Source organism: Bombina bombina, chromosome 7 (genome assembly GCF_027579735.1).
Source record: "Bombina bombina isolate aBomBom1 chromosome 7, aBomBom1.pri, whole genome shotgun sequence".
Classification (NCBI taxonomy): domain Eukaryota; kingdom Metazoa; phylum Chordata; class Amphibia; order Anura; family Bombinatoridae; genus Bombina; species Bombina bombina.
The window spans coordinates 178315912-178332847 of NC_069505.1; the positions used below are offsets into that span (position 1 = coordinate 178315912).

General features: G+C 41.1%; 1 protein-coding gene across 1 annotated transcript in view; it reads left to right on the top strand.

The window, feature by feature from the left end:
• Positions 1 to 16936, top strand: part of MRPL21 (mitochondrial ribosomal protein L21) — a 108734-nt gene that overhangs the window by 26212 nt on the left and 65586 nt on the right. Inside the window, exons 3-6 of the mRNA XM_053720444.1 lie at positions 3925 to 4010; positions 13066 to 13229; positions 14341 to 14393; positions 15383 to 15486. Coding sequence (XP_053576419.1) covers positions 3925 to 4010; positions 13066 to 13229; positions 14341 to 14393; positions 15383 to 15486 — 407 coding nt within the window. The remainder of the gene's footprint in view (positions 1 to 3924; positions 4011 to 13065; positions 13230 to 14340; positions 14394 to 15382; positions 15487 to 16936) is intronic.

The following is a 16936-nucleotide window of genomic DNA, read 5'->3' on the forward strand; positions in this document are numbered from 1 at the left end:
ATGAGTACTGTATAGCAAGAGATCTCCCTACACAATGAGTGCATCATATATGTAGAGGATAGCTCAGTGTGAGTACTGTATAGCAAGAGATCTGCATACACAATGAGTGCATCATATATGCAGAGGATAGCTCAGTGTGAGTATTTTATAGCAAGAGATCTGCATACACAATGAGTGCATCATATATGCAGAGGATAGCTCAGTGTGAGTACTGTATAGCAAGAGATCTGCATACACAATGAGTGCATCATATATGCAGAGGATAGCTCATTGTGAGTACTGTATAGCAAGAGATCTGCATACACAATGAGTGCATCATATATGGAGAGGATAGCTCAGTGTGAGTACTGTATAGCAAGAGATCTCCCTACACAATGAGTGCATCATATATGCAGAGGATAGCTCAGTGTGAGTACTGTATAGCAAGAGATCTCCCTACACAATGAGTGCATCATATATGCAGAGGATAGCTCATTGTGAGTACTGTATAGCAAGAGATCTGCATACACAATGAGTGCATCATATATGGAGAGGATAGCTCAGTGTGAGTACTGTATAGCAAGAGATCTGCATACACAATGAGTGCATCATATATGCAGAGGATAGCTCAGTGTGAGTACTGTATAGCAAGAGATCTCCCTACACAATGCGTGCATCATATATGCAGAGGATAGCTCAGTGTGAGTACTGTATAGCAAGAGATCTCCCTACACAATGAGTGCATCATATATGCAGAGGATAGCTCAGTGTGAGTACTGTATAGCAAGAGATCTGCATACACAATGAGTGCATCATATATGCAGAGGATAGCTCAGTGTGAGTACTGTATAGCAAGAGATCTGCATACACAATTAGTGCATCATATATGCAGAGGATAGCTCAGTGTGAGTACTGTATAGCAAGAGATCTGCATACACAATGAGTGCATCATATATGCAGAGGATAGCTCAGTATGAGTACTGTATAGCAAGAGATCTGCATACACAATGAGTGCATTATATATGCAGAGGATAGCTCAGTGTGAGTACTGTATAGCAAGAGATCTCCCTACACAATGAGTGCATCATATATGCAGAGGATAGCTCAGTGTGAGTACTGTATAGCAAGAGATCTCCCTACACAATGAGTGCATCATATATGCAGAGGATAGCTCAGTGTGAGTACTGTATAGCAAGAGATCTCCCTACACAATGAGTGCATCATATATGGAGAGGATAGCTCAGTGTGAGTACTGTATAGCAAGAGATCTGCATACACAATGAGTGCATCATATATGGAGAGGATAGCTCAGTATGAGTACTGTATAGCAAGAGATCTCCCTACACAATGAGTGCATCATATATGTAGAGGATAGCTCAGTGTGAGTACTGTATAGCAAGAGATCTGCATACACAATGAGTGCATCATATATGCAGAGGATAGCTCAGTGTGAGTATTTTATAGCAAGAGATCTGCATACACAATGAGTGCATCATATATGCAGAGGATAGCTCAGTGTGAGTACTGTATAGCAAGAGATCTGCATACACAATGAGTGCATCATATATGCAGAGGATAGCTCATTGTGAGTACTGTATAGCAAGAGATCTGCATACACAATGAGTGCATCATATATGGAGAGGATAGCTCAGTGTGAGTACTGTATAGCAAGAGATCTCCCTACACAATGAGTGCATCATATATGCAGAGGATAGCTCAGTGTGAGTACTGTATAGCAAGAGATCTCCCTACACAATGAGTGCATCATATATGCAGAGGATAGCTCAGTGTGAGTACTGTATAGCAAGAGATCTCCCTACACAATGAGTGCATCATATATGCAGAGGGATAGCTCAGTGTGAGTACTGTATAGCAAGAGATCTCCCTACACAATGAATGCATCATATATGCAGAGGGATAGCTCAGTGTGAGTACTGTATAGCAAGAGATCTGCATACACAATGAGTGCATCATATATGGAGAGGATAGCTCAGTGTGAGTACTGTATAGCAAGAGATCTCCCTACACAATGAGTGTTTTAAGATGATTATCATTGTCATTTTCATGGCACTATTTACAAGGTTTTGAAAATTAATAGCTGTTCAGGGATACACCACTTGCAAATCGTAGTACTCATATTCCTGTTATTCTTTGATGTCACCAATTGAGGATGGATGTAAATGACCACGTGCTTCGATCTAAACTGTCACTTTGTGGAATCTTTCTTTGTCGGGCAAAATTATCTGTTCTTAAAGGGACATCAATTTATTTATTTTTTACCATGAATGTGCAAGAGCAGCAACAACATAAAAATGTTTTGTTATTGTTTGCCGGAAAAAGTATATGTTAAATGTAAAGTGAAGCCAACAGGAAGCGCTTGTTTAAATGAGCAGTAAACGCAAAATTAAACTTTCATGACTCGGACAGAACTGTGTATTCTAATACGTTTTGAAACACATAACAGAGAATTTTTGAGCATCGTGTTTCCTTAAATTAAATGATTAATGCATCATTCAGCTGTGTACTTCCTGCTAGGGTGACCACATATCTAAACTGCCATTCGGGGACGCCCCCCCCAAAAAAAAAAATTCTATTAAACAAGCAATTGTAATACATGCAATTTATCCCCATTCCCCATGTGTACTGAATGGCGACCATCTTCCTGCTCCTTTCCCATTGCCCGCCCTTATCTCTTCGCCTATCTGACTGACACACTCTGTTTCCTCGTCCTCTGCTCCAGTTCAACTAGGGCAGGCGCTCCACCACCCACGTACACAGTGCAGTACACACACTCTAGTACTGTAGGCAGGCAACAGAGGGGACGGGGATGTACGAAAAATAACATGCATATCCCCGCTTCCCTCCCTCATAACTGGCGGCGCCTCTTGTCTGGAGTTTGGCCGTGAGCCAGCCCCTGCCCCCTGGGACGATGTCTTCTAGACTCTGAGACTCACGATCTGCGCTGCGGGAAGCCAGCAACAAGCCGCTCTAGAGTCCTAAGACTTCAATGCGTCTGACGTCAGTGCTGGCTGTCAGTGCTGGCTTTCAGTTTTTAATTTCATTCCGGTACACTGAATGAAGGGACCCAGGACAGACCTTTTAAAATGCGGGACTGTCCCGGGCAATACGGGACAAGTGGTCACCCTACTTCCTGCTGATGCTCATTGGTTGATGGGTACAATGAGCATTAGTAGGAAGTACACAATTGATACAACTGTAACTGTATGCCGAGTAAGGAAAGAGAGCACCTAAGATAAGAGAGGGTAAAGGGGGGTTAACTTGGTTTTGTGTCCCTTTAAATATTTTATGGGACTTTCAATTTTAATGTTCATTTATTTCTTTATTGTTATTTGCAAAGGCACTGAAGGGGTTAAATGGACATTAAAGTGACATGAAACACAAAAAGTTGGTTCACTTTCTATCCTTTGTTGAAAAGTAGGGAGGTAAGCTCCGGAGTGTGCACGTGTCTGGAGCACTATATGGCAGCAGTTTTGCACGATCATTATACTTTAGCAAGAGCACTAGATGGCAGCACCTTTTCCAGACATGCGAACGCTACTTACCTAGGTATCTCTTCAACAAAGAATACTATGGAAACAAAGCAAATTAGCTAATGGAGGAAAAAAATGGAAACTGTTTTTTAAAAAGTATGCTCTGTCTGAATCATGAAAGAAAATGTTAGGGTTTTATATGCCTTTAAATTGGCCAGTGCCTTTTTATGTCGTGTTTTTTTTTTAAATTATCGTTTCATCTCTTCTGTTTTTACAGTTAATCTCCAATTTTTGCTCATTCTATTTTATATTTATGGATAGAAAACTCGTGTTGATCTCTGTGCATATGAGTGTGTTCTTAAACAGTCAGATCACATTATAGATGATGATATAAAGGGAGGGGTCTAACTGAACTCTTTGCCTAAATGCTGAATCCTATTAATTCTTCCCATAGTTTTGTTCCCAAGACCTCATTATCTGCACCGTCTTGGCCAGAAATTAAGCTGCCAGATCCTATTGAAGAAGCGGAACACCACAAAGGTTAGTACTTAACAGAATTAACATGATTTACATGACACATCCTATGTAGTGCACAGTCATTTCTTAGGATGCCGGCAGCCAGGGGCTACACTTGTGAGGAAGGCAGACAGATTTGTAAAGTTCACTGAGAGGGTAGAATTCCATGTAATGCAAAAGTGTTTCCTATAAGCTGCTTTGGAACTAAAGACCTTTACTTTAGTTCTAATTACAATTTCATGTGGAGGAAGCGGCAATACGTGAGCAGTCTGGTGCGCATTTATATTAGGTATCTGTATGTACACTTGTCTGTCTGTCTTCGTCCTTATCTGGCATTTCTTCCTGGATGGCCTCTCGCCACCTAAAAATCAACATGTCCAAGACTGAGCTTCTTCTAATCCCCCCCAACTAATTCTACTCCAGTTTCTAACTTTACTATCACTGTCGGTGACACCACTACCTCCCCATCACCCCAAGTCCGCTGCCTTGGAGTTGCACTCGACTCCAATCTGTCCTTCATACCCCACATCCAATCGCTCTCTTCATCCTGTCGCAACCACCTACGCAATATCTCCAAAATTTGTCCTTTTTTGAGTGCTGAAACTACTAAACAGCTAATCCATTCCCTAATAATTTCCCGGCTTGACTACTATAACAACCTACTAACTGGCCTTCCTCTCTCCCGCCTCTCCCCCCTTCAATCCATCCTAAATGCCTCTGCTAGGCTTATCCACCTCTCCCAACGCTCTGTATCTGCCGCACCCCTCTGTGAGTCCCTTCTCTGGCTCCCCATTCACAGCAGAATTAAATTCAAAATTCTCACTCTGACCTACAAAGCCCTTACCAATGCAGCCCCCCCCATACCTGTCCTCACTCATCAACAAATATACTCCATCCCGTCCGGTAAGATCCAAAAACAATCTACTCCTTGCCTCTTCTACCATTAACTCCTCTCATGCTAGACTACAGGACTTCTCTCGTGCGGCACCAATCCTCTGGAACGCACTTCCTCGAGCTGTCAGACTTTCCCCCAACCTCTCCTCCTTTAAACGCTCCCTAAAGACCTTCTTGTTCAGGGAAGCCTATAACCAAATCAGTAACTAATGAATTCCACTTGCCTAATAGTTGCCCTCATCTAACTCCACACTAACATCATTCCCACCTTTGCAGTCCCCACCTCCTGTTTCTCACCCTCCTACCCATTTAGATTGTAAGTTCCCACGGGAACAGGGCTCCCAGTTCCCCCTGTATTTGTTTGTTAAATTTTGTCTGGTGTCTCATATTGTACTGTCCTTTTATCTTTGTTACCTATGAACAGCGCTGCGGAATCTGTTGGCGCTTTATAAATAAAAAAAACAATAGATGTAGTAGGTGCTAAAAGCTGTAGGACATACAGATATGTATATAAAACCTTTATATCTATAAAGGACTACTAAAACGATGATGACATGATATAAATAATCACAATTTTATTTTATAAATATAAAATACATTCCTCAAATCAGCTAAAAATAACTATAATTTCATTCACACTGTCTTAATCCAATTGTACAAATAATCAGCCTCTCAGACTCTTAAAACAGTAAATTAGTATCCAACAATAATGTCCAATGCTAGTCATTTCTTAAAATATAGTTCTCATTGTTGTTGATGTGCAGCTGCAAGTAAGTTTCAGGGATCCCCGAAAATGAGTCTTTGATTCTTAGGGTCGGTTATTTAAAAAGGATTAATCTCCTCCAAACACACTAGTGTGCCCCCGGCTGTCAGCGTTCTCACCTGACCTTTGATAACAGCTGTGGTATAGAGCGGCTTTCCCACCTTCTCTCCTATCGCCGTATCAGCGAATGTAAAAGTCTCAAACACTGGGTGAAGCAATGAGGCTTTCTTACCTCCTCTTTGTGTCTCCTTGTCGGCTCTCTCACCTGACTTGACACTGTGGCTTCTCCTCTGATCTCGGCTTTCAAACTCCGTCAATGACATCACCCGGTTTCCGGATCCCAAGGTGACTACTTGCGCAAGTATTTCAACGGATGTGTCCAGACGATCCTCTGCTATTAAGTACACCAGGGTACGCAGAGTTCAACAATGTAACAAGTGGTTTCCAACAGCAGGATAGTCCTCTGTATAAATAAAGAATAATAATAATATTGTGATGAAATATGTGTTTCCATGTCTGTCTGCCTATAAATGTCACAGGGTGGGGGTTGCAGGAGGGGGGGAGAGGTCAGTGCTTCAGTCAGTGTGACCTTCCTAGGTCATACAAAGGGACCAGTTTCCAGCAAGGGATTCCCAGCAATCTTCAGTACCACCACAGGCTGCTCAGTATAACCTGAACCTGTATAGCTTTTTGCTCAGACAAAATGATATTAGCCTGTTCATACAAGTGACACAGCTTAAACTTAGTGGGCCATCAAATAATAAAAGCTCCCCTTTCTTAGACATGAAACAGCTGACAGGAAACCCATTCCCCATCCTGCGGTATTGTCATGGGTTGGGAGGTATTGCCCTGTTCCTATCTACAGCCCCTCTGTGTCCCGGTTTTAAGGGACATGCCAAACCATGTCAAGACACACACCCATATAACATCCATAACACTTGCCTTTCTTTGAGTTATGCCATTCCTCCTGCATGTGGCCTCATACACAAGATACTTGTGTGCTATTGGCTACAAGCTCTTAACCTCCCACTTCCTGGAAATCATCCGGCAGATGTTGGAACGTATGAGTAACCTAGAATTCAAAGAAGTGTGACCTATTAGCAACCTTAAGATAAGCCAGCCAATAGCAAAAAGTCCACCACAACAGTTTTTAATTGGTCAGTAACTTGACTCTTGAATTGCTTAAACCAAACCAATGAAATGCATGTGTGCCAGACAATCAGAATGCATTTCTCCTTTGAGTTTTAATAATGAGGTTGCATGGCTACAGATTCTTTTTAATCCCACCTGCTCTCATTTAGAGCCAGAAGAGAGAGGGAACTTTCTGGAATTATTGTTTTAATATAGTCACAGCCTGGGCCGGCTCAAAATATTGTGCTACCTGGGTCTGAGAAAGAAATGGTGCCCACCTAGTAAAATTGCATACTAACATTTGAACCCACTAGCCTGTTTACCTCCTTACTAAGCATGCATGCATGCATGCAACTAATGCTTATGCACAATTGTGCAGTAAGTGAAAAGGCAGCTAGAGTTATGTGCTTGTCGCCCCTGACTGGTGTCTTTGTGCATGATATGGGAAGGAGCAGTTTGAGCCTGACAATGGCAGACAGTCACTGAAGTGCCGTCCCCTGTCAAGTGCTGCCTGTGTACCTTGGAGTTAATTGGTCCCAGGGTTGAGCTGGCCCTGCTAACATCTGTGCTGCCTCAGAGTTTTTAAAACATCCCAAACTGATGTGTCCGGGATGATCGACAAGCCATTTTCTTTTAAATTGTTTGCATGGGGGGGCAGGGCAGCACAAGGAAATTCTTGTGCAATGATAACTGCCTCTCTTGCCCTGTTCGTGGGTGGAAAGGATCCCTGGCTGGGAACCTTTTCTGCCCACTTGTTAATAAAAGGCAGTGATGGCTGCCAAAAATGTGATTAATAATAATAATATTATCATTTATGTGTATAGCGCCGCCAAATTCCGTAGCGCTGGGTACAATGATGAGGTATACAATGATTTTTTATAAAATACAAAACTAAACAAATCTAGTACAGGAGGAAGAGGGCGCTGCTCCATGGAGCTCACAGTCTACAGGTTTAAGATGCTTAGACATAAGGTTGGGGGTAGCTTGCAGCAGTGAGTCAGGCAGTTCATGTATTAGTTTGGTTCGGCTGAGAGATGGAGGAGAGATGGTAAGCCTCTTTGAATAGGTGAGTTTTCAAGGAGCGTCTGAATCTATACAAGGTTGGAGACAGTCTTATGGAATGGGGTAGAGAGTTCCAGAGGACAGGAGCAGCACGTGCACAGTCTTGGATGCGGGAGTGGGACATAGAGATAACAGGAGTGGAGAGATGTAGGTCAGAGGTTGACCGAAGAGGACGGGATGGGGAATATTTCACGATGAGAGAGGAAATAAAGTTGGGCGTTAGACTGTTGAGTGCTTTGTAAGTTAGGGTTTATACTTTAAATTGTATTCTGGAGTGTATGGGGAGCCAGTGTAGAGACTGGCAGAGCGGAGCAGCTGATGCAGATCGGCGACTTAGGTGGATGAGTCTAGCAGAAGCATTCATAATAGATTGGAGGGAGGAGAGGCTGTGTTTTGGAAGGCCATTTAGGAGTAGATTGCAATAATCAATGCGTGACAAAATGAGGGAATAAGTGTTTTTTTGAGTTTAGAAGGGACGAATTCTGGAAATGTTGCGTAGGTGTGAATGGCAGGATTTGGTAAGTGCTTGTATATGTGGGTTGAATTTGAGCTCTGAGTCTAGTGTGACCCCAAGACAGCGGTCCTGGGGTGAGGTGCTGAGAATAGAGTCTCTAACCGTCAGAGAAATAGGTGTTGGATGTTTCGAAGAGGGGGGATAAGAAGCAGCTCAGTTTTGGACAGATTGAGTTGGAGGTAGTGTGAAGACATCCAAGAGTAAATTGCAGAGAGGCAGTTGGAAATCTGGTTGATTAAAGAGGGAGAGATATCAGGAGAGGAAAGATAGATTTGGGTATCAGCAGCATATAAGTGGTACTGGAATCCAAAGGAGGCTATACGTTTTCCAAGGGAGGATGTATAGAGAGAGAAAAGCAAGGGGCCCAAGACAACAGCCTTGCAGTACTCCAACTGAGAGAGGCATAGGATCACAAGATATGTTGTTCAAGGAAACTGAAAAAGAGCAGTTTGAGAGATATGAGGCAAACCAGGAGAGGGCTGTGTCTCGGATGCCAAATGAATTTAGTATTTTTAGGAGGGAGAGGATGGTCGACTGTGTCAAAAGCAGTGGATAGGTCAAGAAGAATTAGTAAGGAGTAGTGGCTTTTTGCTTTAGCTGATAACAGGTAATTTGTTACTTTAGCAAGAGCAGTTTCTGTTGAGTGTTTAGAGCGGACACCAGATTGTAGTGGATCAAGTAAGGAGTTAGTTTTGAGGAATTGAGTTAGCCGATTTATAGACCAGTCATTCCAATAATTTTGAAGCAAAGGAAGTAATTAGACCGGTCGATAGTTAGAAGGTGTGGAGGGGTCAAGCGAGGGCACAGAATATCTAGGTATGCTCCTGTGGAACGTTTCAACAAAGGTCACCAAGACAATGAAGGCAATCTGATAACAGATTTAAACTGTAAAGTTATTTTATTTTAATTGCCAGCTCTATTTAAATAATAATTAATTTAGCCTTTAATATGACATGATAAAAAATGTATAAATAGCTTTGTATTTATAGATTTCACAACACTGCTCCTTAAACCAATATAATTTAAATATTAGTCGTAGTTAAAGGGACACTGAACCCAATTTTTTTTCTTTCTTGATTCAGATAGAGCATGCAATTTTAAGCAACTTTCTAATTTACTCCTATTATCAAATTTTCTTCATTTTTTTGCTATCTTTAATTGAAAAAGAAGGCATCTAAGCTTTTTTTTTTGTTTTGTTTTTTGGTTCAGACCTCTGGACAGCACTTTTTTTTTTATTGGTGGATGAATTTATCCACCAATCAGCAAGAACAACCCAGGTTGTTCACCAAAAATGGTCCGGCATCTAAACTTACATTCTTGCATTTCAAATAAAGATACCAAGAGAATGAAGCAAATTTTGATAATAGGAGTAAATTAGAACGTTGCTTAAAATGTAATGCTCTATCTGAATCACAAAAGAAAAGATTTGGGTTCAGTGTCCCTTTTTAAGCAGCACATAACCCCTTTAACAAGATACACGTATTATAAGCTTGTATAATAATTAATCATTTTGTTAGACCCTCCACATTTGGCCTGGTACTACTTGCTATACATACGAAGGCTTAGGGAACGTATATTTGCTCTTACCTGAGCTACTTTTAGAAAATTGGTGGTAGTAGTATGTTGAAATGATTTAGTTATTTGTAATATCCTTTATGTGAAATGTTTCAAATATTTTTTTATTTTTTTTTTATAAATTTTTTTATTGAGGTTATTATACGATACAACTATAAGAAAAGCACAGAGTTTGCAAGTAAACAATTCGTAACAAATAAAGCAACATCCCAGGAACAAAGACATTAATATCTAAAGATTAGAGTATGTTTTGCAAATAAAAATACACCAATTACACCGACCATGGTAGAGCCCAAATGATGACAACCTGTTATGCAAAGGCCAGGAAATAAGGTATTCTGAATAACAATAAGAAACTGTAATGGGGATAATGTTAATAAAAGGACTATACAGACTCAATTGAAACCTCTTTTTTCTGATGAGGGAAGGAAAGCAGTGGGCAAGAGCCACTCAGATAAGGGAGAAGAGGGGAAGAGAAGATAAAATGTCTAGTTGTGCTAGTGAATTAACTATAACATGGAGGGGGAGCTAAGTATAGTTATATATAAGAAGTAGTTTTTGCCAAGGATAAGTATATATAAGTATTCATGGTTAGGTCAGGCAACAGATATGATAATAGGTCAGATATAGACATAGTGCTAAAGGAGAGCTAACAGTGACTGAGGACCTAACTAATACATATTAAAATGTGAGATATGAGATGTCTACCCAACCCACTCCTAGTTTATAAAGGCCCCAGTCCTCGCGTCTAGATAGAAAACCATTAGCCAGAGTCACAACAGCTATCTGCATTAAAGTAATAAAGCTCCCAGTTGCTCTGATGTGGTGCTTAGGATATCAATCCAATAAATATAAAAGAGGGAAACATAATCCTGGATATCTAGCAGCAGTTTCTATTATGATTTGTTAATACCTTCTATCTACAATATAACACATTCCTTTACTATATGTTAGACTGAAAATTCAACAATAAATTTTTTTAAAATTTTATACAGCAGTTTTAGATATGAAACTATTAATAGAGTTATTCTAGAGCCACTCAAACTGAATTGAGCCATTAACTGAGGGGGTTAAAGAGATATCTCAGGAGCCAAGAGTGCCAGGATGGATAATGAACGGGGCTTCAAGCTCAGGAGTAAGGAACATATATACATATAAGGATGCACATCAACAGACAGGGCTCAAAAACATAAACAAGCCCACCCCACACCTGGAAAGTTGGCCTGGATCAGGACAATTAGTTCCGTGAAATTTGGCAGCTCCACTTGGAGGCCAAGTAGCCGACAATCCTTCAGAGAGCAGTACTTGGTTTGTTGGTAGTTGTATGCAACCTTCGAAGACATCCGCCATACACCTCTGTCTGCTGAAACGCCACCCGCCACTGCGCCGTTTAATTGTAAAGAGGAACTGCGTCCCTGAGGCCTTATCGCCCCTGCGGAGGCCGGCCGCACCATCCAGAGTGACGACCAAGGATAGTCCGGTGGCATTCTGTGACTGATAGAGAAGAGGGCGGGAGGCGGCTCCAGGCGGACAGTCAGTTTCCATGTTGCTCAGGACTGGGACGATTACGGGATTCTCTAGACTTCCGCCACTCTGGGAGTCACTGTGCACTGTGGTGAGGGAATAAGCGCCGGGTCCAGTCAGCAGCAGTTCATGTTCTTGTGAGTAGAAAGTTTCCTGCGGAGTTACTAGTTCCTCTAATTTCAGACCAGGCTGTGGCTTGCAAGTAATGTTTAGTGAGCGGTTTTGCTCATCTAGATTAGATATCTCCTGCTGCGTTGTGGATTCCATTGCTTCTGTCACTCCTGCTATTTCGAGATCCTTCTCACTCCCAGCAAAATGTAGGGTATGGTGTAAGTCCATAAAGTTGCGGTGCAGCTGTAGCTCCAACCCCTCTAGCATCAGCTGAATCTGCGCTTGAAAGTCCTCCTCCATGTCTAAGCATAAGGTGGCAATAGTCACTAGCATGAGCTTATTATTCCCGGCTGTTAACAAACCGGGGGGGGGGGTTAGCTAAATGTAAAGAAAATGTAAGGCCGCAGCCATCGATCTTTAAAGCCTCAGAGTATGTTGCTGCCGATGGTTACAGGGAAATCCGTAGTATCAAACAACTCTCTGACTTTCCCTCTACTAAGTTCACTAATTATGTGTGAAAATAGTTGGATCGGGTAGAGATAACAGCTAAAATGTAGAGTTTATAGTGGGAGCTTCACCATCTTGCGACTTCTCCCGGCTGCGGCTAGGACACGCCCATGTTTCAAATATTTACATGACGCAAAGTACAAATGTGTACGATAACATAAAGTGAATTTCTAAATATATTTCTACAGAATGTATTAAATCAATAGTAATAAATGGCAAACGTATAGAAAATACCTAAATGTTAGAACAAAGAGTAAATTATGCGTGTGCGCATGTTAGAGAGAAAGTTATACACAGAGTGTAGCAATAAGCCATTCAATATCTTTGGTGTGGGTCCCTACAACATGATACTAAGTGCACAGATTAACTCCGCTCTGTGCCCCCCCCCCCCCGTGCCTTTTAACATTTGTCCCTCTGGTCACAGTGGTCCTCCATTGATTTGGCCATGCGGCGTCCCACACTCCTCATCTAGGTGGCAGCCTTGCAAGGTGGGGATATGGCCACGGAAATGCGCCTGCAGCGGAGCAGCCTCCCTCTGCTCATACTGGTCCCTACAACCCCAGGACTCTCTTACTAAGTGAGAAAAACTTGTTAGTCACCAACTGACTGACAGAGAGATGGTTGGCAAATACTTGCAGCGTCCACATGCCTACAGTGTTCACGTGCCTTAACCATAACATTGTTACAAACCTTGCTTTCATACAGTGCTCAAGACACGTACACGCTCCTGAGCCTACTTCAGTATGCTCTCATGGAAGGAAAAGATACCAAGAGAAATGGGTACATAATAGAAGTCAATTTGAATTGTTTATTTTTTTTTATTGCACACTGATTCATGAAGAGTCATTTTGATTTCCATGTCTTTTTGTGGTGTGTATATTTTATCTACGTTGTTCCATACACACAGCAGGAACCTGCATCTTTTCTTTAAGTGATTTTCTTTAGCTTCATGATGAATACTTTTTTTAATGCATGTGTGTTTTTTTGGTTTTTTTTAGATGTTGTCGGAAGGATAAACAACCTCGTAGCCACAGGACAGTTTGGAAGACTTTTTGCTGTCTTCTCATTTTTACACAAACAATGGAAAGTAACGGACGAAGATCTTGTATTATTTCCTTTCCCCATAGCAGCTGAATGTGGCGACCGGATTAGGCTAGAAAAGGTACAACATTGTTTTACCAATATAAATATTTAACGCTTAATTGGCAATAAAGTTCTTATTTTAGAGACAGTGGGTGTCCAAAAGCCTAAACCTTTCAGCTCAGCTTCCTCTTAAAAGGACTGCAAACTTGTTTGATTGTAATATAACTGGTTAAAGGGACAGTCTACAACAATTCTTTTTATTGTTTAAAAAGATAGATAATCCCTTTATTACCCATTCCCCAGTTTTGCATAACCAACACTGTTGTATAACTATAATTTTTACCTCTGTGAATACCTTGTATCTAAGCCACTGCAGACTGCCCCCTTATTTCAGTTCTTTTGATAGACTTGCATTTTAGCCAATCAGTGCTGACTCAAAAACAACGCCACATGAGCACAATGTTAGCAATACGACACACATGAACAAGCACTGTCCAGCTATGAAAAACTGTCAAATAAGAGGCGGTCTTCAAGGGCTTAGAAATTAGCATATGAGCCTACATAGGTTTAGCTTTCAACAAAGAATACCAAGAGAACAAAGCAAATTTGATGATAAAAGTAAATAGGAAAATTTGTTTAAAATCGCATGCCCTATCTGTATCATTAAAGTTTTTAATTTTGATTAGACTGTCCCTTTACAAATATACTCTGTGCTTCTCCTATTTTACCACTTGTGTAGATATATATAGATATAGATTTAGATATACACAAACACTTTGCAGCATACGTTGATTATTTATTTTGCCTCCTGCTCTTGTAATTTTAAGTATGAAAATTGGGGTTTCCCAGTGCTGGGAATTGGAAGTGCACACTACAGACCTCACCTAGCCTAGCCCTGCTACATATCTGTTCTTAAGTGACCTCTGTAGAAGTGTTAATGTAATTGATAACGTAAAATGTACAGCAAAACAATGATAGAGATTAAACTTTGTCTACTACAGATTAGGTCATCCAAATAAAGCAAGTGGTGAGGAGGTTTTTACCTTTGAAAAACGAGTGCAGCAACAAGATCCAGTAATCTGTGTTCTATTTATATTACATATTAGATGTGAACGTGTCTGGGTCTCGCTGTAATATTCTGTGTTGCCTGTTTGTTTCCTTCCTTTAAAATCTATTTTATCTTTATCTAGATACTGCTTGTTGGCAGCGATGATTTCACGCTCATCGGAAAACCTATTCTTGGGTAAGAGACGCTTAGCTACATAATCTCAGACTGTCATACTCTTCTTTGAACATATTAGTTCATTCGCATACATCTGACTTTTGTGAGTGGTACAACTTTATTCTGGCGCATCCCTGCTGATAGATACTCAGTGAAGCAATAATTAATCATCTCCTTTCTATGCCCGTGTGTAACTCTCACTGCACATTCCAAAGTGCTGCACTGCTTGCTTTTTCTTTTAATTCATGGAAGCCTTAGAGACCTTGTCCGTATGTTTTCTGAGAATTATTTAAAGGGACATGAAACCCAAAAATGTATTTCATGATTCAGATATATAATACAATTTTAAACAACTTTCCAATTTACTTCTATTATTTAATTTGCTTCCTTCTCTTGTTATCCTTTGCTGCAAGGTTTATCTAGGAAAGCTCAGGAGCAGCAAAGAACCTCGGTTCTAGCTGCTGATTGGTGGATGCATTTATATACTGATTGTCATTGGCTCACCCATTTGTTCAGTTAGAAACCAGTAGTGCATTGCTGCTGCTCCAACAAATTATGCCAAGAAAATGAAACAAATTAGGTAATAGAAGTAAATTAGAAAGTTGTTTCAAATTGTATTCTCTATCTGAATTATGAAAGAAAATTTTGGGGTTTCATGTCCCTTTAAGGCAAGACGCAAATCTAGGCAAAATGTTATTAAAACTATCAATACAAATATCTTCATTAATCAGGATTTTTCCTGTCTGGGAGGAGGTGCAGTAACACCCTTTATTTTGTTTTATAATATAAATTGTGTGCTCCGGATTCTGAAAATGTACTATTTAGGATAGTATGCAGTGATTGTTTGATCCATGCAGTAGCTCATTTTTATATGTTGGCTGTTTCATCAACTGTAGTGCTTTTTTTTATCTTCCCTACACTGTCTCATTTAGCTAAATGGTTCTCTGACCTGATTCCAGGCACAGCTGCTGGATTTTCTTCTATATCATACATATGTTTTATTTCTTTAGGAAAGACCTTGTGCGAGTAGAAGCTACAGTGATTGAAAAAACAGAATCCTGTCCAAACATTTATATGAAGTTTTGGAAAAGACACAGATATCAAAGAAAGAAAAGTAAGTTACAATATTTGTCATCTCTGTAAATTGAGAATTTGAATTGGACATTCTAGTCAAATTTGAGATGCATTTCAAATTGAAGCATCATTTTTGCAATATAGTTGTTTAGTGAAACGCTTCAAGTAAAAGTTCACATTGTTTTGATGATACATTATTATGCACACAATGGGCGGGTCTCCTCTGACACTCAGGCAGGATTTGTTTGGTGCAAGTGATGATACATTATTATGCACACAATGGGCGGGTCTCCGCTGACACTCAGGCAGGATTTGTTTGGTGCAAGTGATGATACATTATTATGCACACAATGGGCGGGTCTCCGCTGACACTCAGGCAGGATTTGTTTGGTGCAAGTGATGATACATTATTATGCACACAATGGGCGGGTCTCCGCTGACACTCAGGCAGGATTTGTTTGGTGCAAGTGATGATACATTATTATGCACACAATGGGCGGGTCTCCGCTGACACTCGGGCAGGATTTGTTTGGTGCAAGTGATGATACATTATTATGCACACAATGGGCGGGTCTCCGCTGACACTCAGGCAGGATTTGTTTGGTGCAAGTGATGATACATTATTATGCACACAATGGGCGGGTCTCCGCTGACACTCGGGCAGGATTTGTTTGGTGCAAGTGATGATACATTATTATGCACACAATGGGCGGGTCTCCGCTGACACTCGGGCAGGATTTGTTTGGTGCAAGTGATGATACATTATTATGCACACAATGGGCGGGTCTCCGCTGACACTCGGGCAGGATTTGTTTGGTGCAAGTGATGATACATTATTATGTAGCCATATTGGGTCTCCGCTGACACTCAGGCAGGATTTGTTTGGTGCAAGTGATGATACATTATTATGCACACAATGGGCGGGTCTCCGCTGACACTCGGGCAGGATTTGTTTGGTGCAAGTGATGATACATTATTATGTAGCCATATTGGGTCTCCGCTGACACTCGGGCAGGATTTGTTTGGTGCAAGTGATGATACATTATTATGCACACAATGGGCGGGTCTCCGCTGACACTCGGGCAGGATTTGTTCGGTGCAAGTGATGATACATTATTATGTAGCCATATTGGGTCTCCGCTGACACTCGGGCAGGATTTGTTTGGTGCAAGTGATGATACATTATTATGCACACAATGGGCGGGTCTCCGCTGACACTCAGGCAGGATTTGTTTGGTGCAAGTGATGATACATTATTATGCACACAATGGGCGGGTCTCCGCTGACACTCAGGCAGGATTTGTTTGGTGCAAGTGATGATACATTATTATGCACACAATGGGCGGGTCTCCGCTGACACTAAGGCAGGATTTGTTTGGTGCAAGTGATGATACATTATTATGCACACAATGGGCGGGTCTCCGCTGACACTAAGGCAGGATTTGTTTGGTGCAAGTGATGATACATTATTATGCACACAATGGGCGGGT